This window comes from Garra rufa, chromosome 9 (genome assembly GCF_049309525.1).
Source record: "Garra rufa chromosome 9, GarRuf1.0, whole genome shotgun sequence".
NCBI lineage: Eukaryota > Metazoa > Chordata > Actinopteri > Cypriniformes > Cyprinidae > Garra > Garra rufa.
In genome coordinates this window covers 2,211,549-2,239,266 of record NC_133369.1, presented here as the reverse complement: position 1 = coordinate 2,239,266, position 27,718 = coordinate 2,211,549, and the positions used below count along the sequence as shown (strand labels likewise).

At 31.8% G+C, this 27,718-nt stretch overlaps 3 protein-coding genes across 3 annotated transcripts in view; 2 read left to right on the top strand and 1 right to left on the bottom strand.

Annotated features, from left to right (window-relative positions):
* Positions 1-501: 501 nt before the first annotated feature.
* On the bottom strand, positions 502-10,875 carry LOC141343425 (uncharacterized). Its single transcript, XM_073848025.1, has 6 exons — positions 10,815-10,875; positions 8,182-8,352; positions 3,824-3,943; positions 3,655-3,711; positions 3,479-3,580; positions 502-1,112 (listed from the first exon to the last, which is right to left on the bottom strand). Exons 2-6 carry the CDS (start codon positions 8,347-8,349, stop codon positions 1,014-1,016), a joined length of 546 nt encoding a protein of 181 aa, XP_073704126.1. The 5' UTR covers positions 8,350-8,352; positions 10,815-10,875; the 3' UTR covers positions 502-1,013.
* An 89-nt stretch (positions 10,876-10,964) lies between these two features.
* Positions 10,965-18,266, top strand: LOC141343399 (B-lymphocyte antigen CD20). Its single transcript, XM_073848000.1, has 8 exons — positions 10,965-11,058; positions 13,187-13,361; positions 16,899-17,000; positions 17,107-17,163; positions 17,243-17,338; positions 17,429-17,455; positions 17,544-17,666; positions 17,755-18,266. Exons 2-8 carry the CDS (start codon positions 13,203-13,205, stop codon positions 17,782-17,784), a joined length of 594 nt encoding a protein of 197 aa, XP_073704101.1. The 5' UTR covers positions 10,965-11,058; positions 13,187-13,202; the 3' UTR covers positions 17,785-18,266.
* A 4,479-nt stretch (positions 18,267-22,745) lies between these two features.
* LOC141342674 (phosphatidylserine synthase 1) overlaps positions 22,746-27,718 on the top strand; it is a 26,683-nt gene continuing 21,710 nt past the window's right edge. Inside the window, exons 1-4 of the mRNA XM_073847174.1 lie at positions 22,746-23,112; positions 24,945-25,036; positions 26,733-26,777; positions 26,950-27,074. Coding sequence (XP_073703275.1) covers positions 22,934-23,112; positions 24,945-25,036; positions 26,733-26,777; positions 26,950-27,074 — 441 coding nt within the window. The 5' untranslated portion in view covers positions 22,746-22,933. The remainder of the gene's footprint in view (positions 23,113-24,944; positions 25,037-26,732; positions 26,778-26,949; positions 27,075-27,718) is intronic.

The window sequence follows — 27,718 nt, the reverse complement described above, 5'->3', positions numbered from 1 at the left end:
TTTTCTTCAATAATTATATTAACATAAATGAGAATATATGTGTGTGTGTGTGTGTGTGTGTGTGTGTGTGTGTGTGTGTGTGTGTGTGTGTGTGTGTGTGTATGAATAAATGTATATATAAAATTTTAAAAAGTATTTATTTCTTTGCATTAAAATAAGGTAAAAATAAGTAGTATATATAAATATATAGTAGTAATTCTTTTTTCTTTAATTTTCAAATTATATTACATTAACATAAATGAGAAAAAATATATATATATAATTTTTGAAAATATTTTTCCTTACATTTTTAATAAAGTTGAATATATTTTTTTTCTATAATTACATTAAAATAAAAAATAATTATATGTGATATTAATTATTGTTTTCTTCCATTTTTTTTTTCAAAAATATATTAAAATAAAGTTGGACATCCAGATGTAAGTCTATCTTTTTACTTTGAAAATAAAAAATATGTACAAAGAAATAATATCCAGCTTTACAGGTAATAAAAAGCTCAAATAACAATGTATATTTATTTGCTCATACATCACATTAAAGTCAAATCATCCAGATGCGAGTCCATCTTTTTACTTTGAAAATAAAAATACAACTGTAAATAAAATCATATTAAATTTTGTAGATTTTGAACTCAAGTACAAAAGAAACTTACAATTTTTTTTTTTTTACATTAATTCGATGTATAAATGTAAAATTATGTACAGAGAAAAAATCTCCAGCTTCATGAGTAATAAAACAATGAACACATAAAGCTGCAAGCAGCATAACCGTTTAAGTCACATTTAAGCCGAATCATCTGCGTTTAGCATGTCGTCACATCATTCTCTTCAGTCCGTTTATTTGTGCGATTCCCACGGCAGACCTGGAGTATTTCAGTTTGATAAAGGACAATCTGCTGTTGGTCATTGAAGATACTTCTGCTTTCTTTAGTTCTTCAATTCTATTCTTGTTGCTTCTGAGAAGCGCTGAGCTAAGGGCTGTGAACACATCCGTCCTGGTGTTTAATGGCGCTGTCACTGCTTATGGTCGCGCTTCTCTCTGTAAAACCAGTATATGAGCACCGCCGCGATGAGCATGTCCATCAGAGTCACACACAGCACCAGAGCCTCCATCTGCATCACACCAGAACAAAAACAATCATTTCATTTGAATCTTACAGGATTCATTTCACAAAGCCTGTAAAGCACATATTCAAGTTATATTTTAACTCTCAATCAAAAGAAAGAAGCTGAATTATATGAATGAATTATATTTTGCAGAAATGCCTATTGTTTAAGATCATTACCAAGCTTTTCATGACATTTTAAGCATACTTTAATAAAATACTGGAAGCAGTATTTGTGATATGAAAAAATACAGGATTTTCTTTTGCAATATTTGCAAAAATACAGGAATGTTTTTTGTGCAATATTTGCAATATGAAAAATACAGGAATTTTTATATTTCTGCAATATGCAAAAATGCTGAATTTTTTTTTGCAATATTTGTGATATGAAAAAAAATCTGGAATTTTAGTTTTTCTGCAATATTTGTGATATGAAAAAATACAGGAAATTTAGTTTTTCTGTAATATGCAAAAATACAGGAATTTTTGTTGCAATATTAGTGATCTGAAAAAAATACAGGATTTTTATTTTTGTGAAATATTTGCAATCTGACAAATACAGGATTTTTTTGTGCAACATACATTTTCGATATGCAAAAATACAGGAAATTTTGTTTTTGTGCAATATTGACGATATGTGAAAATATAGGATTTTTGTTGACATTATTTGCGATATGCAAAATACAGGATTTTTTGGGCAATATTTGTGATATGCAAAAATACAAGATTTTTTTAAATTTTTTGTGCAATATTTACAATATGCAAAAATGCAGGATTTAAAATTTTTGTGCAATATTTGTGTTGTGAAACATACAGGTTTTGTGCAATATTTATGATATGGAAAAATACAGGATTTTTTCTGCAATATTTGTGATATGAAAAAATACAGAAAATTTAGTTTTTCTGTAATATGCAAAAATACAGGATTTTTTGTTGCAATATTAGTGATATTGAAAATACAGGAATTTTATTTTTTCTGCAATATTTGTGATGTGAAAAAATACAGGATTTTTTTGGTGTGAAATATTTGCAATCTGAAAAATACAGGATTTTTTTTTTTGTGCAACATACATTTTCGATATGCAAAAATACAGGAAATTTTGTTTTTGTGCAATATTGACGATATGTGAAAATATAGGATTTTTTGGCATTATTTGCGATATGCAAAATACAGGATTTTTTGGGCAATATTTGTGATATGCAAAAATACAATATTTTTTTGTGCAATATTTACGATATGCAAAAATACAGGATTTAAAATTTTTGTGCAATATGCAAAAATACAGGAATTCTTATTTTTGTGCAATATTTGTGTTGTGAAAAATACAGGGATTTACACTTTTGTGCAATATTTACGATATGGAAAAATACAGGATTTTTAATTTTTGTGCAATATTTACAATATGCAAAAATACAGGATTTTTAATTTTTGTGCAATATTTGCAATATGCAAAAATACAGGAATTCTTATTTTTGTGCAATATTTACGATATGGAAAATAACAGGATTTTTTTGCAATATTTGTGATATGAAAAAATTCAGGAATTTTTTTTTTCTGCAATATTTGTGATATGAAAAAATACAGGAAATGTAGTTTTTCTGTAATATGCAAAAATCATGTATTTTTTTGTTGCAATATTAGTGATATTGAAAATACAGGAATTTTATTTTTTCTGCAATATTTGTGATGTGAAAAAATACAGGATTTTTATTTTTGTGATATTTGCAATCTGAAAAATACAGGATTTTTTTTTATTTTTGTGCAACATACATTTTCGATATGCAAAAATACAGGAAATTTTGTTTTTGTGCAATATTGACGATATGTGAAAATATAGGATTTTTTTGGCATTATTTGTGATATGCAAAATACAGGATTTTTGGGCAATATTTGAGATATGCAAAAATACAAGATTTTTATTTTATTTTTGTGCAATATTTACGATATGCAAAAATACAGGATTTAAAATTTTTGTGCAATATGCAAAAATACAGGAATTCTTATTTTTGTGCAATATTTGTGTTGTGAAAAATACAGGTATTTACACTTTTGTGCAATATTTACGATATGGAAAAAAACAGGATTTTTAATTTTCGTGCAATATTTACAATATGCAAAAATACAGGATTTTTAATTTTTGTGCAATGTTTGCAATATGCAAAAATACAGGAATTCTTATTTTTGTGCAATATATATACGATATGGAAAAATACAGGATTTTCTGTGCAATATTTACGATATGCAAAAATACAGGGTTTTTTTGTGCAATGTTTGCAAATGTGCAAAAATACAAGAATGTTTTTTGTGCAATGTTTGCAAAACTATTAATTAATAAAACAAATGCTCTAATTGTTTAGAACGATTAATTCTACCTTTTTCTCAATTGTATCTCCACCTTGTTGAAGATCAACGATCAGGAGAATCGTTCCGATCCCAGAGATGATCAGACACCCGATGTTAGCGATGAAACAAGTCTGGAACAAAAACAATTGTGCTTTCCAAAAACTGAATGAATTAAATCTAAAATGATTGAGATGCACACACTTACCTGCAGAAGCTCAGGGTGTTTGTACAGAAGATTCGACAAGATTCCAGCGAAGATAAACTGAAGGACAAAGAGAAACTGATTTACAGCTGCATCCTTTTGTAGATTTATATAAACCCTATTATTGATAAACACTTATGAAATATGTACATAATATGCAAATGTCACTCACAATTATTCCAGTAATGATGGGAACTCGGAATAAAGTCAGGAAATGATCGCTGATCGTGAATGACGCTGCAAATACGACCCCAATCCCGAAACTCAGAATCCCGCTGGACGTCTGAATGGCCTACGGATGAAAACAAAGCACATTTACAAATATTAATCAGTTTATTAATCAGACATCAGTTTTCTTTGCCAGCTTGAAACGATCATGTTTAGTTCTACAGTAAAACTTCGACTGGATCAGTTTGGCAAACCCTCGGTTTTATATTCCAAAATCAAAAGAAAGAAATAAGAAATAATATTTTCCATAAAGCTTACTTTTAGGATTATGATTTTTTGCATTGTCACATTATTTTCAGGAATTTTTGATGAAAGTTTTTCCACAAATATTTACTGTAATGCAATTATTGTTATTATTATTACATTATTAAAAAGTGTATTTATAAGATTAAAGTACATTTTTAGATTTGTTTATACATCTTAATAGAATTGATTGTACTGCATTTAATTTTTGCACATTTAAATTAAAACAACCCATTACATTATTATATGCATCATTTTTTATATGCTTAACTGTACTGAAAATAATGTCACAAGGAAAAGTATCCAAATCTTAGAATTGGCTTTTTTTTCCTTTTTTCTAAACATGTATTTGATTGTTAATTGTTTTTTTATTGTATTATATATATTGCAGTTTTATTTACTTAAAAAAAACATTTATATATATTATTTTATTTTTTATTTTTTTATTTTTTTTGCAGAGAAAAATATTGTTAAATATGTAAATTACATTCCCATTTTCTTTCACAAATGCATGTACAATGAAAAAAATCTTAACCTAAAAATGGTAACACCTAACATTTAGTTTTATTTCAGTCAAAAAAATTAATGTCGCTAAATCAACCTAAATGCATAGATTTATAACAATAAAACAAACATTTTTTTCAGGGTTAAATTAAGCAGAAATAGTTTTTAAGGCAATAATTGCTTTTTTCTTTTTCAAGAATTTTATATAATTTTGTATTTTTTAATTTATTTGTATATTAAAAATTTTTAAGAGAAAAATGTTGTTCAAAATATATATTTAAGGCAATAATTGCTTTTTCTTTTTAAAGCATTTTATACAATTTTATATATCTGTTTATTATTATTATTTATTTTTTAAAAATTTGAAGAAAAATATTATTAAAAATATATATTAAATCACATTTACATTCACATTTTTTGTTGTTGTTGACAAATTCATGTACAATGGAGAAAAAAATGGTAACCTAAAAATGTTTACATCTTACATCTGATTTTATTCAAGTCAAAAATATTAATATCAATAAATCAATCTAAATGCATAGATTTATAACAGTAAAAAAAAAAAACATTTTGGGGGGTTAAATTAAGCAGAAATAGTTTTTAAGGCAATAATTGCTTTTTTTCTTTTTAAAGATTTTTTTATAATTTTATATTTTTAAAATTATTTGCATTTTTTTCCAGAAACAATATTGTTAAAATATATTGTTAAAAATATTTACATTCACATTTTTTGTTGTTGCCTTTGACAAATTGATGTACAATGTAGAAAAAATGGTAACCTAAATATGTTAACATCTGGTTTTATTCCAGTCCAAAATATTAATATCACTAAATCAACCTAAATGCATGAATTTATACCTACAAAACCAACTTCTATGGGTTAAATCAAGCAGAAATCACCCCAATACCTATCCCACCTAAGACTAAAAAAAAAACTACAGGGGAAAACACCTGCAACACTTAAAACATTAAAAAATAGCACAGAGAGAATAACTATTATTATTATAATTCTCTATGTTATTTATTTATTTTTATTCAATTATTTTTTGTGGGATTCATGCTGTCCTAAGGCATACTGTAGCAGGGCTCAAAATTACCTTTTTTACTTGGTAGCACTGGCCGATTCTGAAAGCCTTTTTTTATATATTTATTTTACACCTTAAGCAAGGGAGAGGAATGAATGAAAATATGAGTACATGAACAAGATGTTTATTTTCTCTATTATAAGTACAGCCATTTAAATTAGAGGCAGACACTGCATTTTTAATCAATCTACAGTAGAAATAACAAAAAAATAAACGACACAGTTCATAATCAAAATCAAAGCCATAATCAAAGCAGGCTACTCTTTCAATATTCAAAATGCAGTCGCTCTCTAAACTCGGGGAATTAAAATTGCTTTTGAAAGCGTGTGTGCTTTTTCATTTTAATGATAGCTAGAAACTTTCGGCGCCACTGAGCGTGCATTCTACAATACAAAAGATTACTTTAACAAAACCATTTGAAAGTGGGAGGACACCAGCGGGATTTTGAAAAGCGTGTCCCTATTGGAAATGACTCCCCTAGCTGTGTGAGCTGAACTCTGCCGCTGAGTTATCATTTGATGTGAATGAAGGCCGCATTGTACAGTGTATTGAGACGGAGACGCCAGAATTGTATCTGACAGAATGTGCGCTGTAGCATGAAATATATTTCTTCAAAAGCAGATTGCGGAGACCTTTTAATTGTCCTAATCAAAATCAAAAAGCGTCATATCGCACACACATTAATTGCAATGCAGTTTGTGCAAAGTCGGAACAGAAGTTGGTAGAGAGAGACAAAAAAACAAAAAACGACCAGTTCCTAGTTGAGCGGAGCGACATCTCTGCTGAATGCGACCGTTGCAAATTATTTTAACTTTGAAGCCGAGAGCAATTATATATATGTGCCCCTGGACCACAAAACCAGTCTTAAGTCGCTGGGTTATATTTGTAGCAATAGCCAAAAATACATAGTATGGGTCAAAATTATAGATTTTTCTTTTATGCCAAAAATCATTAGGAAATTGAGTAAAGTTCATGTTCCATGAAGATTTTTTGTAAAATTCCTACTATAAATATATCAAAATGTAATTTTTGATTTGTAATATGCATTGTTAAGAACCTAATTTGGACAACTTTAAAGGTGATTTTCTCAGTCTTTTTGATTTTTTTGCATCCTCAGATTTCTGATTTCAAATAGATGTATCTCAGCCAAATATTGTCCTATCCTAACAAACCATACATCAATAGAAAGCTTATTTATTGAGCTTTCATATGATGCATAAATCTCAGTTTTGTCAAATTTAACCTTATGACTGGTTTTGTGGTCCAGGGTCACATATTATACCTATATGTGACCCTGGAGCACAAAACCAGTCTTAAGTCGCTGGGGTATATTTGTAGCAATAGCCAAAAATACATAGTATGGGTCAAAATTATAGATTTTTCTTTTATGTCAAAAATCATTAGGAAATTGAGTAAAGATCATGTTCCATGAAGATTTTTTTGCAAAATTCCTACTATAAATATATCAAAATGTAATTTTTGATTAGTAATATGCATTGTTAAGAACTTAATTTGGACAACTTTAAAGGTGATTTTCTCAGTATTTTTTTTATTTTTATTTTTTTTTATTGAACTTTCATATGATGCATACATCTCAGTTTTGTAAAATGTAACCTTATGACTGGTTTTGTGGTCCAGGGTCACATATTATTTTTGAAAGAGCAGCACCTGCCTTGGTCTGTGCGAATTCATCTGTGGTTTTCTCTTTCACACACCGATCCATCTCCCATTCTAAGTTACGTCCTTTGGCTGTTTACGGTTTTATATTTATTTTTCGGCTGATGGACCACAGCTTTAAGGCAACAATTGCAATTGCAGGTCACCAGTGTGAAAACTGTGTTTGAGGGGATATTTCTTATTTTCTCACCAAACATTTCTGACTGTAACGCTAAATCTAAACTTTAGATGTCAGCTTGTTCTCACTTTGTGCACTTAAAATAAAACACTATATAAAGTAATTTGAAAAAAGAGCACCCTAGAAGGTCAAATGTGACCCTGGACCACAAAACCAGTCATAAGGTTAAATTTTACAAAACTGAGATGTATACATCATATGAAAGCTCAATAAATAAGCTTTCTATTGATGTATGGTTTGTTAGGATAGGACAATATTTGGCTGAGATACATCTATTTGAAAATCTGGAATCTGAGGGTGCAAAAAAATCAAAATACTGAGAAAATCACCTTTAAAGTTGTCCAAATTAAGTTCTTAACAATGCATATTACTAATCAAAAATTACATTTTGATATGTTTACAGTAGGAATTTTACAAAAAATCTTCATGGAACATGATCTTTACTGAATTTCCTAATGATTTTTGGCATAAAAGAAAAATCAATAATTTTGACCCATACTATGTATTTTTGGCTATTGCTACAAATATACCCCAGCGACTTAAGACTGGTTTTGTGGTCCAGGGTCACAAATGTTGATTGGTTATTACTCAATAATGGCAGTGAATGTGTCTCACAGCGCAGGTTGCGGGTCCCTTCCTGAGGAGCTGGTTCAGCGCCGGAACGGGGCCCGGAAGGACCTCGCTGGCGCGGTAGTACTTAATGAGCGGCCCTTCATCATCGGGTCTTCCTCGCGCTGAGTCCTCGTGTCTCCGAATGTCCATCTCAATATCTGCCTTTGCCATATTCTGACAATAAAACAATAAAAAAACAGATCACACTTCATCTTCACACTTCATGATAAGCTTATTTTTTCCGTTTCTTTAACTTCCCCAAATTCAACTTGATTTTTTTAAGTTACCAGAATAAACACACTAGATTTTCAGTTTAAAATAATTTAACTTTCAAAGAATTTAATTTAAAAAAAGTTTAAAAGTAACACATTTTTTAAAGTTGCAACTGTTTTTTTTACAGTGTAAAAAGTGAACAGTTGGATCAACTTAAAAAAATTACTTCAATTGGTAACACCTAAGCTTTTTAAGTTCTTTCAACTTCATTTATCACATAAATTAATTATAAATTAAGTTGAAATTACCAATTGAAGTAATTTTTTTAAGTTGATCCAACTGTTCACTTTTTACAGTGTACAGTGTGTTCAAAGAGATTTTTTTTACGAAAGGAAATACATTTGCACTTGCTTTCTTTTGTATATTTCATAAATATTGTAATCCAAGAAATCAAATGTTTGAAAAGCATGAATGGAACTCTCATGTTGAAAATATTTGTAAATATGCATGAAATATATCATCAATAAGTCAACATGTTTTTCAAAATCAAAATAAGTGAACCATTTTCAATTTTATTTTTTAAGTTATAGATAATTCAATTAGCTTTTTATAGATAGTTTAATATGATTTAAGTTATGACTTTACCAGAAGGAATTGCATTTGTATTTGCTTTCTGTTGGATATTTCATAAATATTGTAATCCGAGATTTCAAATTACTTCAAGTTTCATGTCTGTTTGTGATTATTATTATTCATTTTGAACATTTTAATCCCTTTAATGGTGTTTTTTTTATAGAACAAATGTTAAGGAAATGTTACATTTTATAATTGTAAATTATAAAATGATACTTTTAAAGCAAGCGGAAAATAGTAACATTTTCATGTCTGTTTGTAAAAATCCCTGAGGTCCTTATTAAAATACACAGTATATATGTTTTTCCATTACTTTAACTTGTTAAATTTGACTCGTTTCAACTTAATTTTTTAAAAGATTATGTTATACTTTTTTTATATAATTAATATTATTCATTTAGAACATTTTAACGCCTTTAATTGTGTTTTCACTCTTTAAACAAACATTAAGGGAATGTTACATTTTAGATTTTTAGAATGATACTTTTAAATGTTTTCTGAACATTCTAAAACAAGCGGTAAATAGTAACATTCCTTATTAAAATACATAGAGGAATGCCAACATATGTTTTTTCATTACTTTAACTTGTCAAATTTTATTAGTTTCAATTTAAGTTTGTTATACTTTTTTATGATTAATATTATTCATTTAGAGCATTTGAACCCTTTATTTGGGTGTTTACTCTTTAAACAAACATTAAGGAAATGTAACATTTTCTACTTTTAGAATGACACTTTTAAAACAAGTGGTAAATAGTAAAACGTTCATGTCTGTAAATATCCCTGAAGCCCTATTAAAACACAGCTCTCCATTACTTTAACTTGTAAAATTTAACAAGTTTCAACTTCATTTTTTAGGTTTATAAGTTATACTTTTTTATGAGTAATATTATTTATTTAGAATTTTTTTAACTCTTTAAATATTATAGAAAAGTTACATTTTAGAATTTTAGAATGTTAGAATGATACTGTTGAAAATTCTCTGAACATTCTGAAACAACTTCAGTTTTTTACGTTTACGATTTTTAGGTTAAATATTATTCATTTAGAACATTTTAACCCCTTTAATGGTGTTTTTTTCTCTTTAAACACACATTAAGGAAATGTTACATTTTAGAATATTAGAATGATACTTTTGAAACAAGCCGTAAATAGTAACATTTTCATGTCTGTTTGTAAATATCCTTGAGGTCCTTATTAAAATACACAGTAAAACAGTCAACATATATATAAAACATATATATAAAACATATAAAAACCAACTTAAAAAAATCTTGAAATTGTTTAAAAAGTTGAAACTGGTCACATTTGACAACTTAAAGTAATTAAAAAACTTTAATTACTTTAAGTTGTCAAATGTGACCAGTTTCAACTTTTTAAACAATTTCAAGATTTTTTTAAGTTGGTTTTTAAGCCATTTTGCTTCAACTTAAGTTCATTCAAAACAGATTTAGTTTACAGTGTCAAAATTGAAAGTACATTTGCTTCTGCTTTCTGTTGGATATTTCATGAATATCATAATCTAAGAAATCAAACATTGGGCAATAGCTAATAAAACACAATATGAATTGAACAGAAGTTGTAAATGTGCATAAAACCCTCAGTAAAAAAACATTCATGCATGTAGTTTAGAATTCTTCCAATGAATCCCCATTTTAATTGCAGAAACAATTAAAGGTTTTGGCTTTAATATTTTAAGTTTTATCATTATAATCCAATCCTGCATCTTGTGAATATATATCAAATTTCTATAAAACTACATAGAAATGCAAAGGTACTAAGCGTCTTACCGAGGCGAGTCTGTCTTCCGTGTTATAGTGAAGAGAAGATCATGGTGTCACTTCAGTGTTTTTTTTTTACTTTCTGATACCCAACAAACCACTTTCATGTGGTCGGTCAAAAAAAAACTAGGAACTGTGATGTGAGAAGTGATGATGTGAGCGTTTCAGCTGCGCTGCTCAAAGAAACTTCTGCTATCTGAACGGACAAACCTTCACAAGCTCTTCATCTGGACTTGACTTTACTCTCCAGCTGGTAAGACATTTTTAACACTCAAAGACTATTAGAACATAGAACCCTCTTACAGACTGAAAATCTCAGAGAGATTTGTAGAATTCGGTTGCTGATTTGCCATGAAGGTCTCAAGATCTGAATGTGTTTTATTAGATCTTTTAGAGAAATGAATCTCTGTTTATTAACTGTATTATAAGTTGCTGAATTCACCCCAGACTTCCTGTCTGCACAGTTCAAGCGCTTTCACTCGGGGCATTTTGTAAAGTGTGGGTGGGATCGGGGTGGGTCGAATCAATTTTCAGACTTTGAGTAAAATTCCTAAATATTAGACTAAAATGAGGTGGCACAGTGTTAAAATACAAGAGTTTCATAAATGAAGCAACTCACTGTATGTTTATTTGAACCTATTCATTTAGAACATTTGAACCCCTTTAATGGTGTTTTTAATTAAGGAAACGTTACGTTTTAGAATTTTAGAACGTTAGATGATACTTTTGAATGTCCTCTGAACATTCTGAAACAAGCGATAAATTGTAACATTTGAAAATTAAAATTAGAAAATTAGAATAATGTACAAATGAAAACATTTAAGAAAAAATGTATGAATGTTTACTTTGGGGTGGGTCAAATCACTTAAAATTCCTAAATATTAGTTCATTTATGACTAAAATGATGAAGTTTCAAGAAGAAACTGACTGATATTTATTTACACCAGCGCAACGTTTTAACTCCTTTAATGTTTTTTTTTTTTTACTCCTTAAACAAACATTAAAGAAAATGTAAAATTTTAGAATGTTAGAATGTTACTTTTGAATGTTCTCTTAACATTCTAAAACAAGCGGTAAATAGGAACATTTGAAAACGTTACAGTGACATTAACAAAGTAGCAACATTTAAGTAACATTTAAAAAACATTCGAATAATGTACAAATGAAAACCGTTAAGAAAAATGTTTGTGTGGGAGGGATTGGGGTGGATGGAATCACAAAATTCCTAAATATTAGTTCATTTATGACTAAAATGATGTGTGGAGTTTTAAAAAGGAACTGACTGATGTTTATTTACACCAGCGCACATTTGTCTGCTCAGACTATTTTTTTTTTATGATTAATATTATTCATTTAAAACATTTTAACCCCTTTAATGTTAATGTTTTTTTACTTCTTAAACAAACATTAAGAAAATACCTTTTAGAATTTTAGAAGGTTACTTTTGAATGTTAAGTGGTAAATAGTAACATTTAAAAAAGTAGCAACATTTAAGTAACAAATGTTCTTTGAATGATGTACAAATGTTTTTTGTGCTACATTTTGAGAACTTTGTGAAAGACTGGATAACTTTGGATGAACGTTTTTTATTATTGTTACTGGAAGAACATTTGTTTATAACTTTAAGTTTCTCTTCTTTTTCAGTTACAGACAACAAAAGTAGTAAGTAGTACTGTTTTTTTAAAGTAACATTTTAAAAACATTATTCTAATGTACAAATTAAAACATTTAAGGAAAAAATGATAAATGTGGTGGGTCGAATTGGCACAGTGTTAAAATACGTTTCAAGAGGGAACTGACTGATGTTAATTTTAAACCCAAACTACCTCCAACACAAATTTGTCTGTGTGGAATATTTTTATGATTAATATTATTCATTAGAACATTTTAACCCCTTTAACGATGCTATTTTACTCCTTAAACAAACATTAAAGAAATGTTACATTTTAGAATTTTGCAAACATTATGGGAATGACACTTTTGAATGCTCTCAGAACATTCTGAAACAAGCGGGAAATAGTAACATTCGAAAACGTTACAGTAACGTTTAAAAAAGTAGCAACATTTGAATAACTTCTTTTAAAATGTACAATGTTTTATTAATGATATACAACTATTTTTGGGCTAACATTTTAAAGGAAATTATGAAAGATAACTTGTTAAAATGATTAGATAACTAGAAAAACATTTAATAATAAGTAAATTTATAAGTTACTTCTTTGTAATTACAAACAACAACTCAGCAATGTTTAAAAACGCTTAAGTAACATTTAAAAAACATTAGAATTGCATACAAATAAAAACATTTTTAAAAAGTGATTTCTAAAAGTTTTTGTGTTTTGAGAGCATTCTTACATGTGTGTGTTGTTTTTGGATGACAGACAGCGTCTGGTGGAGATGCGCTACACGTTTAAGCCGGATGACTGTATGGTCATCAGCATTCCTCTGGGAAGCATCAGGAACATGAGAGAGGGCCAGCTGATGCCTGAGAAGTTCACCTGCGTCTTCAAAGACACTTATAAGGTCTTTCTCAGAGGACGACCAAAAGAACTCGGGGTGCGTACATCAATGAATATTCAATATTATTCATCTGTTTTTTCGAGTTCGGTAGCTACAGAGGAACTCGACAGAGTCGCTTATCTAGAAATCTATCAGGTGTTAAGAGAAAATCAACAGGAATTCAGTCGAGGGGGGCTTTATCTGGGGCATTAGTTTCAGTGGTATTTTTGAGTTCAGGTTTAATGTGACCCTGATTCCAACACATGAGTATTTATATCTTAGCATTTTAAATAACTGGAGATTATCATTAAAGATAAACATACTAATCTACTCTCTTATATAAACTCAGGGCCAAAAGTCAAAAGTCTGAAAACAGCTTCTTTCACTTTCGGTTGAATGCATTTATTTTTCATTATGCATTATTATCAGTGTACTTAGAGTAAAAAAAGTTTAAACTTGAGCATTTTGGAGACAATCTAATGATCATCTTGAGCTAAATGTTGTTGATTTATTCACATTTTATTATTTACAACAGTAGTGAAAACTTCAAATTGCATTTGTTTTGAATGTTTTCTGAACAGTTTGAAGCAAGTCGTTTCAAACATTTGTACAGTTGAGGTCAAAAGTTTATGTTCCCCTTTCAGAATCTGCAAAATGTTAATTATTTCACCAAAGTAAGAGGGATCATGTTATTACAAAATACACGTTATTGTTTATTTACTACTGACCTGAATAAGATATTTCATATAAAAGATGTTTACATGTAGTCCACAAGAGAATATAATAGTTGAATTCTGTTCAAAAGTTTACACTTGATTCTTAATACTGTGTTGTTACCTGAAAGATCACAGCTGTGTTTTTTGTTTAGTGATAGTTGTTCATGAGTCCCTTGTTTGTCCTGAACAGTTAAACTGCCCGCTGTTCTTCAGAAAAATCCTTCAGCTCCCACAAATTCTTTGTTTTTCCAGCATTTTTGTGTATTTGAACCCTTTCCAACAATGACTGTGTGATTTTGAGATCCATCTTTTCACACTGAGGACAACTGAGGGACTCATATGCAACTATTACAGAAGGTTCAAACACTCACTGATGCTCCAGAAGGAAAAACCATGCATTCAGAGCCAGGGGTGAAAACTGAATGAAGATGTGTACATTTTTTATATTTCCCCTAAATATCATACATATTTTCAAAAACTCATCAAACCAAGGCACTCAAAAAATCTTCTTAGAAAGAATAAAAAGCCTTTATTCACATGGCTTTACAATCAAAAACATCTAACATGCACCGACGCGTTGCAGCTTACTTGCCTTCATCAGGGTGTCAGTTTGCAAACACACTCAGAATCCATTTAAACAATCCATTGATCACATGACATGGTCACCTGATTAGGTATCAAGACAACACAGAGACATACTTTTCACAATTATAATCCTACCCAGTAAATCAGTTTATGATAATTCAAATGGAAAAAGAAAATAACCTATGAATATAAATTCCAATAGAATTTTGAAAAAGTACAAAAAAACAAAAACAAAGCAATTACATAGAAAATATTCAGATCAGTTACAAAAAAGGAGAAAAATCCAATTCTCCATTTAAACCTTGGAATTGAGTTGCTTTCAATGTATAAATCCGAAAGGACTCTCTCTGTTGTAACCTTTTTATTCTATCTCCTCTCCTAATTGACCTCGGAACATGCTCAATACCCACTCTTTTCAATGTACTGGGATTACCATGATTTTTTATCTCTATAATGTAAAGCCAGGGGATAATGTGGATTGTCATGTGATAAATGGATTGTTTAAATGGATTCTGAGTGTGTTTGCAAACTGACACCCTGATGAAGGCAAGTTAGCCGCAACGCGTCGGTGCATGTTAGATGTTTTTAATTGTAAAGCCATGTGAATAAAGGCTTTTTATTCTTTCTAAGAAGATTTTTGAGTGCCTTGGTTTGATGAGTTTTTTTGAAGATATGTAAAGATTCCTGTGACCAAAGAGCACCGATTCAAAAACTTCACACCCCAGCAGCATCTGGCATACTTTTGGATTCATCATATATATTTTTTTTCATTTAGTACTGCCCTTCAAAGGCTACAACAGATAGTTAGGCTACATGTCTCCCAGAAGACTAAATAAGTTAAACATACCCTAATCTTCAAATTCCAAAAGTTTTCACCCCCAGCTCTTAATGCATCATTTTTCCTTTTGGAGCATCAGTGAGTGTTTGAACCTTCTGTAATAGTTGCATATGAGTCCCTCAGTTGAAGAACAGCAGACAGTTTAACTGTTCAGGACAAACAAGGGACTCATGAACAACTATCACTAAACAAAAAAACACAGCTGTGGATCATTCAGGTAACAACACAGTATTAAGAATCAAGGGGATGTAAACTTTTATATAAATTCAACTATTATTTTCTCTTGTGGACTATATGTAAACATCTTTTATATGAAATATCTTATTCAGCTCAGTACTGAATAAACAATAACATTATTTTGGTAAAATAATTAACATTTTGCAGATTCTGAATGTAAACTTTGGCCTCAACTGTATGTCACAATTCTGACTTTTTTGAATGTTTTAAATAAAATTGTATTATAATTAGTGGTGGGCCGTTATCGGCGTTAACGTGCAGCGTTAACGTGAAACTCTTATCGTGCGATAAAAAAAAATATCGCCGTTCATCTATTCTCAAATTTGGGTTGGGAGCTGGGTCTAAACTACGCAAGCTATGATGACCTTGATAGTTTAACGCGGATGTATACCGAAGACTGTAGAATATGGTCGCGCGTTTAAGTCTCCTCCGCCAAAACACAGACGGGATCGCGTCGTCCTCCATTCATAAAAACCGAATCTACTATAGCGAAATGCCACGTAAATTCGTCGTTTTTTGGATTCATAAATCAAATGTTGGTCTGTCACTTAATTCAAATAGCGATATGGACTAGTGTCTGTGAAAACTGAAATGCAAAAAGACCGTTTTAATATGAATCCGATATGTTCCGTTTGCCTAGCTGTATGTATGCATTGCGGAGACGAGCTTTTACTACACGCATACTGAAACACACGTGACGCTCCCGGTAATTTTTGGCATTTTCATCTCACATGAACAGATACACTCAATCTCCCAAACTGCTGTGAGTGTCACTTTTACCGTTTCATTTGAGAAAACTAGCATCATATCATACTGTATGACACAGAAACTTCACGGCAACCTGTCAAAATAAAAGTACGGTGTAACATGTAATGGGCTGGGTAGGTGTTGACGTTAAAAAAACACAATCTAATAGGTAGAAAAAATAATTTCATTGTTAGTTTGTTAGTAAACACAAGTACATCTAATTGAACATAATTTATTTTCATCAACAAATTATCATAGAGCAGCTTTATGAGCTTTATGATCCATTCTCAAAGACTTACTTTTAGTCATTATTTGGGTAGCACACATATTCTGAATGCCTTCAGCAGAATTCAAATTAGCCATTTTAATCTAGATTAATCTAGATTAATTCCAAGATTTAATCTAGATTAATCTAGATTAAAAAAATTAATCTATGCCCACCACTAATTATAATTGATCTGAACGTTTCAGGCGGCTCAGCTGAGCATCGGAGTGTTTGTCATCTGCATCGGCAGCCTCATTACTCTCCAATACGGCCCGTCTCATCTAGTGTACACCCTACCTAGTGCCCTGGTGAGAACATAAAGATCTTGTCTGCATTTTCTTCAGCTTTCATCAGTGTAACCTCACATCTCTCAGACTGACTTTTGATTTTCTTTATAAACAATTTGTCTTTTAGTTCATTGCAAGTGGCATTCTGTCATTCGCAGCTGGAAATTCTCCATTCATGCCTGTGGTGAGTGATCAAATATTGTTCATAATCTATTTTCAATCATGATTGAAACTGATTTATCTTCTTGTTCTTGTTCTGAAAGGTGAAGCTGTCCTTCATATTCAACATCATCAGCCTGTTCTGGTCCATCACAGCTATAATTCTCAGTCCGTTTTTAGATGAAGGACATCCGGGTTCGGTAATTTGTGATCATTCATCATTTCATAACTTGTTGAAGCTAGAGCTGCAGAAATGGACAAACATTTCATTCATTTATTTCATTTTACAGCCTGTCAGCCATGAAACCAATTCAAAGGTGTGTTACAGCAAACATGTATTTGAACAAACTTCTGAACTGATGTTGATTGTCAATTATTCATTAATTGACATTGATTTTTCTCCAGAGAAACATGTTTGTTGGGCTGAAGGTGGTGATCGGTGTGTTGTGCGGGTTGGAGTTGATTCTGGCTCTGGTTCTGATCTACTGGGAGAGTAAAGCCGTGTGCAGAGCTCATTTCAACACTCTGGTAATTTAACATTCACTTCACAAACAACAACACATGATGAACAATGTTCAAATGCATTGAAATCTTATTTTTCTTTGTTTCAACACAGCCCTTGATCACCATCAAGCAAGACAATTGATTGGTCTGGTTGGTTGGTGAAAACCAAGACAAATTGCCTATTTGTGAACTGGATTTTAATCACATCTGAATTTGTATTAATGTGTATATAAGTGCTTGTTTAACGCTTTGTTTCTGGAGCTCAGCTGATGGTGCAATGCATGCTCATGGGTTTGATTCCCAGAATGTGAATAGATCAGTTTTTTAGCATGAATGCAATGTAAATCTATGCATAAATGTGTTTGCCAAATGCATAAATGTAAATGTGCCTCAATAAGCTTGAGTAGTTTTCAATGCATTTGCTCACTATTAAAGTACTGAGTACTGTTTACCTCTCATCATCTGTTTGTGCAATACTGGATAGCAATCTGTCAAGCTACTGTATTTGAAAAACATCATGAAAATATATATATATGCGGCGCAAAAGTTTGGGATCAGTAAGATTTTTAAGAACTTGGACCCTTTTGGTGAATAAAAGATTAATTTCTTTAAAAAAAAGAAAGAATAAAAATGTATGGCCTCAAACTTTTAGATGTGTTACAAAAGATTACTATTTGAGATAAACTCTGTTCTCTGTTCTTTTTGACTTTTTATTTGTTAAAGAATCCTGGGGAAAAAAATCACAGGTACCAACAAAATATTAAACAGCACAACTGTGTTCAACATCAATAATAAATCAGTATATTAGAATAATTAGAATAATAATGATGCTGAAAATTCAGCTTTGTGTCACAGGAATAAATTACATTTTAAAATATATTCACATAGAAAACAGTTTAAATGTAAATAAATAATATTTCACAATATTACAGTTTATATAAATTGAATCTAATATATTAAAATGTGTATATTACTTATATAATATAAATATATTCATATGTTTTATTTAAATATTAAATACATGTATATAATTTATATGTACATTGTTGTACATTAATAAATTGTATTAATTGTGTTTAATTTTTATATTTATTTTTTTATATACCGGTCGTAAGGGTTATTTTTTTTAGATTGAGATTTATAAATCATTCTAAAATTGGAATAAATAAGCTTTCCATTGATGTATGGTTTGTTAGAATGCGACAATATTTGGCCAAGATAAAACTATTTGAAAATCTATAATCTGAGGGTGCAAAAAAATCTAAATATTGAGAAAATCATCTTTAAAGTTGTTCAAATGATGTTCTTAGGGATGCATATTACTAATCAAAAATTACATTTTGATATATTTGCGGTATGAAATTTACAACGTATCTTCATGGAACATGATCTTTATTTAATATCCTAATGATTTTTGGCATAAAAGTAACATTTTGACAATGTATTTTCAAATATACCTGTGCTAAGACTGCTTTTGTGGTCCAGTTTCACGTATTTGTTATAATTCATCAGATTGGATATTGACCATTTAGTTTTATTTGCAAAAACTATTTATTATCTTTGATGTTTTGCAATAGATTTAAGTTACAAATTATCATTGTGACAGTATGAAAGAGCAGGCTTTCTATAACATCTTGCTGAGAAAAACATTTGATGGTGTGACTCGTGTTCGAGAGTTCTTTAGTAAAAACCACAGCGGCCGCTGACCATAAAGACATGTGACGTTCAAGAGGTGTTAAAATACAAAAACCAACCTCAACAGATTCTCAAAGCACACAAAACTTCCCACTCTGAGAAGCAAAGGCACAAATGCTTTCTCTGGGGCAGTATTTTTCCAAATGGTACTTATATGTACTTCTGTAGTAGGCCTATACTAATATACACCATTTGAGGTAAATAAGGTACAAAAGTGTCACTTTTAAAAGGTTACTGTCTAAAGTGACAGCTTTTGAACCTTTTATTTCCTGAGAGTATAGAAAACAAAAATAAATTAAAAAACAACCAGGCAAAAACACATTGTATGGGTCAAAATGATCGATTTTTCTTTTATGCCAAAAAGGATATTAAGTAAAGATTATGTTCCATGAAGATATTTTGTAAATTATCTACCATAAATATATCAAAACTTAATTTTTGATTAGTAATATGCATTACTAAGAACTACATGTAACAACTCTAAAGGTGGTTTTCACAATATTTTTTATTTTTTTGCACCCTCAGATTTCAGATTTTCAAATTTGCATCTCTGCTAAATATTGTTCTATCCTAACAAACTATACGTTCAATAATCAGTAAATAAATTGACTTTCACTGGTTCCTTTTTTGTTGACATGTAGGCCTTTTTAGACTTAAAAAAAAAAACACAAATGAGACTGCAGTCAGGAAATTCAAGTCAGAGATTGAAGAAAGGAAAAAGAGAAGGAAGTCGAGGCATTAAGTTCAATCTGTGGTGTGAAAAAAAATACAAATATCGAATATAAAGGTCTAAAATAAGGAGATAAATAAAAAAATGTTTCAAGTCTTTAGACAGAAAAACATTTTACATATGGTTAGACAAAGGCAAGGCAAAGTCTACTTATATAGCACTTTTCATACACAATGGTAATTCAAAGTTCTTTACATATAAAAGGAATTTAAATAATCATAAAAAATAATCACTACAATGAAAACAAGGAATTTAAACATTTTTAAAATTACTGATAAATAAGAGATGGCCAACTGAAAAGGAATTTGTCTATAGTACATGATGTTAAAATGTTTATTGGTAGGCCTATATATCTTTCAAACAGCACTTTATATAAACTGCATTCAAATGGAAATATTACAGCTGGAACTTAAAGTTAACAAAAGCAATACAGAAAAGTAAAGAAAAAAACATCTGGGTATATAAATTACGTTTTACAAAACGTGAACATGTAAATGTAAGTTAAGTAAGTAAATAAAATGTTTCAGAGTTTTAAGTATTTTAAAAATCGAAATAGAAAGTCTGAAATCTTTGCCTCACTATCTCCAAATATTTATTATTGTAATATACTTTATTTGATATTTTTCTGTTGATTCTTGCTCTTTGTGTGTTTTTATTTCTAATCTTGCTATATTGTTGTAAGTATAATATTTTTGTTGATTATTTATAGTATTAATGGTGGTTGTGCCTTATGTTGTTCCCTGTCTTATGTACATTTTCGCAATTAAAAAAAAACATTTTATATATATATATATAACCTATAAAAAAAAGAAGTAAGTAAATAAAACTTGAATTCACCCTATTTTTCATTAAGGATGTGTAATGTAAAAACAATAAACCCTGTTAGCCCGACTTAAATACATCTTTCAGATGTCTAGTGGTTTGCAGAATTGCATGCAATATCAAAATATCTCTCACCACAAAAAAAAAAAAAAAAACTCTCACAATCAAAAATAAACAGCTACAATGACTTCAAAACGTATTTGGACACTTCAGTCACACTTAATGCATGAATAGCAAATTATTTCTTGTAAAGAAGCACACTTACAAACAAAACATTTGAGTAAAATAGATATTGCTGCAACCCTTTTCATGCAAAATAAAACAAATGCGACCATGGAGCACAAAACCAGTCTCAAGCCAACAATACATTGTATGGGTCAAAGTTATCAATTTTCCTTTAATGCCAAAAATCATTAGAATATTGCAAGATCATGTTCCATGAAGATATTTAGTAAACTTCCTACTGTAAATATATCAAAACGTAATTTGTGATTAGTAATATGCATTGCTAAGAACTTCATTTGGACAACTTTAAAGGCAATTTTCTCAATATTTTGATATTTTGCACCCTATCCTAACAAACCATGATGGAAAGCTTATTTATTTACTTTTTAGCTTTCAGATGATGTATAAATCTCAATTTCAAAAAATTTACCCTTATGACTGGTTTTGTAGCACTTTTATAGTGCTTTATCTATTTGTGTCAATAGATTGCAATTACAATGCATATTTTTAAAGACCGTTTTCTCAAAATGAGTCTTTTCTCCTACACTGAACCATAAATCTCCACTTCAGCAGCACTTACACACACCAAACTGTACATTTTTATTCCTGTCTATATTCTGAAGGTTTTTACAGAGGGATTATAATTTGCTTGATTTTATACATTTTATTACCCAAAAAATATAAAAAATCTATTGTTTTCTGCCTGTATTTTGACAAAATGAGATACCCAAAATTCCTTCTGTAAAAATTTGACTCTAATATGTCAAAAAAATTAAACGAGAATTTTGAAACTGACTTCATCCAGTGTTTAAATTTTTGTACTAGAAATGTATGCAAATGAGCACATACGGGGCAGCCGTGGCCTAATGGTTAGAGATTCGGACTTGTAACCCAAAGGTTGCAGGTTCGAGTCTCAGGTCCGGCAGGGATTGTAGGTGGGGGGAGTGAATGTACAGCACTCTCTCCACCCTCAATACCACGACTGAGGTGAGTCCCTTGAGCAAGGCACCGATCCCCCAACTGCTCCCCGGGCGCCGCAGCAATGGCTGCCCACTGCTCTGGGTGTGTGTTCACGGTGTGTGTGTGTTCACTACTGTGTGTGTGCACTTGGATGGGTTAAATGCAGAGCACAAATTCCTTGTATGGGTCACCATACTTGGCCTCACTCACCCCCTTTCCTTTTTCCTTTCCTTATTTCATTAAACAATGCCTCATTTGCATATTAAATATTTTATAAAACTTGTAATACAAAAAATGTTTTCAATTATCAATGTAATTAATCAACTACGTAAGGAAGGTGATAACTATTAGTTTTTTTTAAGCCTATTCACTTGCAGTGTCTCGCCTTAAATGAACAGACTTTGTTTTAAAAAATGCTGTTTTATGTGCAGACTTAAAAAAATCGAGTGCACTTTTGTCTACTTTTTGGGGCTTGAGAAAAAGCCAATGCCACGTCACCCTGTTGGTGCGTACATGACACTCAACGCAAGAGCGTGACCTTCAGCGCAGGAGAAACTCGAACGTTTTTGACCCTTCCGGCTTGCCATACCGGCTGGTCGCGTCGCGTTGCATGCAAACCAATGAAAATGCACGAATTTTCTGTTTTCCCCCAAAGCGTGTGCCATCTTTCCTCTCTGTGCATGCATCTCTCTCCCCCAGCAGCTGCTTGTGTTATGCACGCATGCATTTGAGCCTGCACACACGCATGGCCGTCATCCGGGTTGCATTCGTGCAGCAGACGCCAGAGAGGGAGAGAGCGCCGCAAACATCACGGTAAATCAAAAGGTGAACCCCGGAGCGGAGAGGAAAGACGCCTAGTATGGCGTCCGCGTTCGGCTGTAGGACTCTGAGCAAAGATGATGTGAACTACAGGATGCATTTCCGCATGATCAACGAGCAGCAGGTGGAGGACATCACCATCGACTTCTTCTACAAGCCGCACACCATCACCCTGCTCACATGCACCGTGCTCTGCCTCATGTACTTCGCGTTCACGCGGTGAGTGACGCACCACGACAATAGCACACAAAGAGCCGCAGTGACAGCATGTTACTATAGCAACACGTGACCGCGCAGCTTTGTTTTTATATAGTCGTCATGCTGTCTAAATCTGAATTATGTGGCTTTTCGTGTGTGTTTGTTGTTCTGGGGTCAGGTTGTATTCATAAAGTCAACAGCAGCGATCTTATAGTGGATGCGCGCGTTTAAAATTCACAGTGTTTCACTTCCGGTAAAACAAACAACGGTATTGATGACGTCACCGCGTACTGAGGGACAATGATACCGCTGTTAGCTAGTAGCAAATCATAGTTCATGTCTGTGTTGTAAACAAAAGGCTATCGGTTTTTATTTATAGGCCTGCTCGTACAGTTGAGGTCAAAAGTTTACATCCCCCTTTCAGAATCTGGAAAGTGTGAATTATTTTAGGGGTCATACAAAATGCATGTTGTTTTTTATTTAGTACTGACCTGAATAAGATATTTCACATGAGTCCACAAGAGAAAATTTATTCTTTATTCTTCATACAGTGTTTTTTGTTTAGTGATAGTTGTTCATGAGTACCTTGTTTGTCCTGCCTGCTGTTTTTTCAGAAAAATCCTTCAGCTCCCACAAATTCTTTGGATTTCCAGTGTTTTTGTGTTTTTGAACCCTTTCCAACAATGACTGTGTGATTTTGAGATCCATCTTTTCACACTGAGGACAACTGAGGGACTCATATGCAACTATTACAGAAGGTTCAAACACTCACTGATGCTCCAGAAGAAAAAAACCCATGCATTAAGAGACAGGGGGTGAAAACTATTGGAATTTGAATATCAGTGTAAATTTAACTTATTTCGTCTTCTGGGAAGCATGTAAGTATCTACTGTAGCTTCTGAAGGGCAGTACTAAATGAAAAAAAAAAAACATAAAACATATTTAGGCAAAATAAGAAAAATGTACACATCTTCATTCTGTTCAAAAGCTTTTGCCCCTGGGTCTTAATGCATGTTTTTTCCTTCTGGAGCATCAGTGAGTGTTTGAACCTTCTGTAATAGTTGCATATGAGTCCCTCAGTTGTCCTCAGTGTGAAAAGATGGATCTCTAAATCACACAGTCATTGTTGGAAAGGGTTCAACTACACAAAAACACTGGAAAACCAAAGAATTTGTGGGAGCTGACGGATTTTTCTGAAGAACAGCAGGCAGTTTAACTGTTCAGGACAAACAAGAGATTCTCAAAACAAAAACACAGCATGAAGAATCAAGAATAACTTTTCTCTTGTGGACTATATGTAAACATATTTTATGTGGAATATCTAAGATATTTAGTTTGACCTAATGTACTAAAATAACTAAAACTGAAATAAAAATTAATACCAATGCAACACAATTACTAAAACTTAAGCTAAAATGTAGATGAAAACAGAAAATATAATTTTTTTTTTTCATCTATTAAAAATATTGGACTTCTCGTAGTGGATTTGCAAGACTTCTACAATCATTAATCTCCTTAAACTCCGCCCCTTTCTTAATACCCACTGCAAACTCACATTAAGACCTGCCTCTATTTTTGAGTGCCACACCCACATACCAACCATCCAATCAACAAAGTCCCACCCTATTTTCTTCTTTCAATAATCTGTTGCACTGACAATATGGATGAAAACATTTTTATCTTATGTCCATTTTTGTCCAGCATCGTTAATAGAAAAGAAACTATTTATGCTTTCAAAATGTCAGGAGCCTATGTGCATGTAGTGAATTGTGAAAGTGTGGTGGAATAGAAACAGGAAGATGGGCTGGGTGTGCGTGGGTATTTCAGTGTGTGACCGCGTGTTTCCGTTGCAGAGATGATGGAAACCAAGACAATAATCTGTGGGTGGGTCTCATCCTGGTCATCTCCTTCTTCTTGGTCATCAGCGTTCTGGCCTTCCCTAACGGTAAGAGTCTTGAAGTCGTCTGTGTTTTATGAGCACGCTCACACCAAGGTTCATATAAGGTGCTTGAAGTACTTTGACTCTTGGAAATTTAAGGTCTGGAAAAAACGCTTGAAAATGGCAAAATTGATTGAATTAAAGGAGAACTCCGGTGTGATTTTGACCTAAAGTGTATTGAATCATGATACCGAGTGTGAACGTACCTTGCATATTTCATCTCGGTTTGTGTCCAGCTGTCCGAAATCTGGGGTCAGTTAGCCGATGCTCACAACAGGCTGTCTATGAGAGTGAACAGGGCATCGGAAAAGCCATGTAAATAAATCACTGTTTTACGCAATTTACGAGGCACAAAGTAGCTCCACACTTCATCGGTAGACTTCCTAGGGCCCTGACATTTAAAACGAGACATTGAGAACTCAGAAAAAGCAGCGGTAGTTTATTTACAAGAAGATTTATACAGACAGTACCTGGGAAAGAAAATCCGGTAGCCGCCATCCTGAACTTAGTCACGACAAATCGAGTGTCGAGCACCAATGAATTTATCAGGTTATCAACGTATAAGGCTGTAGTTTCCTTCGTGCTCGACACTCGACTTATCGTGACTACATTTAAGATGGCGGCGACTGCTCTGTTCCTGGTGGAAGATGTCTGTATAAATCTTCTTGTAAATAAACTACCGGTGCTTTTTCTGAGTTCTCAATGTCTCGTTTTAAATGTCAGGGCCCTCGGAAGTCTACCGATGAAGTGCGGAGCTACTTTGTGCCTCGTAAATGGCGTAAAACAGTGATTGATTTACATGGCTCCTTCGATGCCCGATTGACTTTCATTGACAACCTGTTGTGAGCATCGGCTAACTGACCCCAGATTTCGGACAGCTGGACACAAACCGAGATGAAATATGCAAGGTACGTTCACACTCGGTATCATGATTCAATACACTTTAGGTCAATATCACACCGGAGTTCTCCTTTAAGTGTTTCATTTTGTCCTTTCACGCAATAAAAAAACAAAACATCATACCTTTTTTGCTTATTTTAGTTTATTTCACGTTTGTGCTCCGAAGTCCCGATCTAAATCAATTAATTATTTGCAATTGGTGATTTGAAATTCTGATCTAAATCAAATCATTGGATCGAGTATCGCTAAACGCGGATCGAATGGGTTTGTAAATGATTTCGCAACATGATTCAGATTCGTTTCCTAAACGGTAGAAAATATAAAACCGGTAAGTTGCGGCAGTAAAAACAAAACAGATTTTTTTAAAAACTATGCACAAATACAAATCCCTAAAGAAAATTAAATGTTGTTTTACTGTAGTAAAAGTGCTATGTTTTGTAATACTTTGTGCTTCACTTTATTTTTGCCAGTTTTTAAATGTATATTTTTAGTTTATCTATTTCTCCTTTTTTTTATTTGAAATGGAAGACATTGTTTGATAAGTGAGATCTCTGATTGAAGTCCTTGAAAATCAAAGTAGTTTCATTTTACACAGTGTCTACAAACGCTGTCACACATTAACAGAGGATTAATTTGATAATCAGTTAATCTAATGTCTGCAGTGCCACACTGGCCAAATTGTGTTATTGCAGCCCCCTGCATTAGGCCATATGAGATGATAAAAAGATTTCGATTTTTTAATTGTCTATGATGTTGACTAATCATTTCAGCCCTAGTTCAAAAGCTCTCTGTCTCATTTCAGGTCCGTTTACAAGACCTCACCCAGCAATATGGCGTATAGTGTTTGGTGAGTGGATCTGATGCTTATTTTTGAAGCCTAATATTAAAGATGCACTGGGAGATTATTTTTAAACATGAATAAATGATGAAAGAGCAGAGCTGAGGTCATATCTGAGTGGTTGGGTTAGTAGGTTGGTGTGTTTCTGGTTTCTGAAGTGTGTGTTTGTGTGGTCGTGCAGGATTGAGTGTGCTCTACTTCCTCTTCCTGGTTTTGATCATCTTCCTGAACTGGGAGCAGGTCAAGTCTCTCATGTACTGGCTGGATCCCAATCTGCGCTACGCCAAACGGGAAGCCGACATCATGGTCAGCAAGATCTGACACACTTCTGTTAAAAAATGATTGTTAACTGTGACTGCAAACAAATAAATGAATAACTAACTAAATAAATATTTTGGCCTCTTAAAATAAAATAAACATTAACTGTTGTAGATATTCAAACATAAACTAGTTGCCAAGAAAACATCATTTGTGACCCTGACCCACAAAACCAGTCATAACGGTCAATTTTGTTTTAAGTTGATATTTATAAATAATCTGAAAGCTGGATAAATAGTAGAGATACTAAATACTGAGAAAATCGCCTTTAAAGTTGTTTTTAGCAATGCATATTTCTAATCGAAAATTAAGTTTTGATATATGTGACCCTGGACCACAAAACCAGTCTTAAGTCGCTGGGGTATATTTGTAGCAATAGCCAAAAATACATTGTATGGGTCAAAATTATTGATTTTTCTTTTATGTCAAAAATCATTAAGAAATTAAGTAAAGATCATGTTCAATGAAGATTTTTTGTAAAATTCCTACTATAAATATATCAAAATGTAATTTTTGATTAGTAATATGCCTTGTTAAGAACCTAATTTGGACAACTTTAAAGGTGATTTTCTCAGTATTTTGAGTTTTTTTGCACCCTCAGATTCCAGATTTTCAAATAGATGTATCTCGGC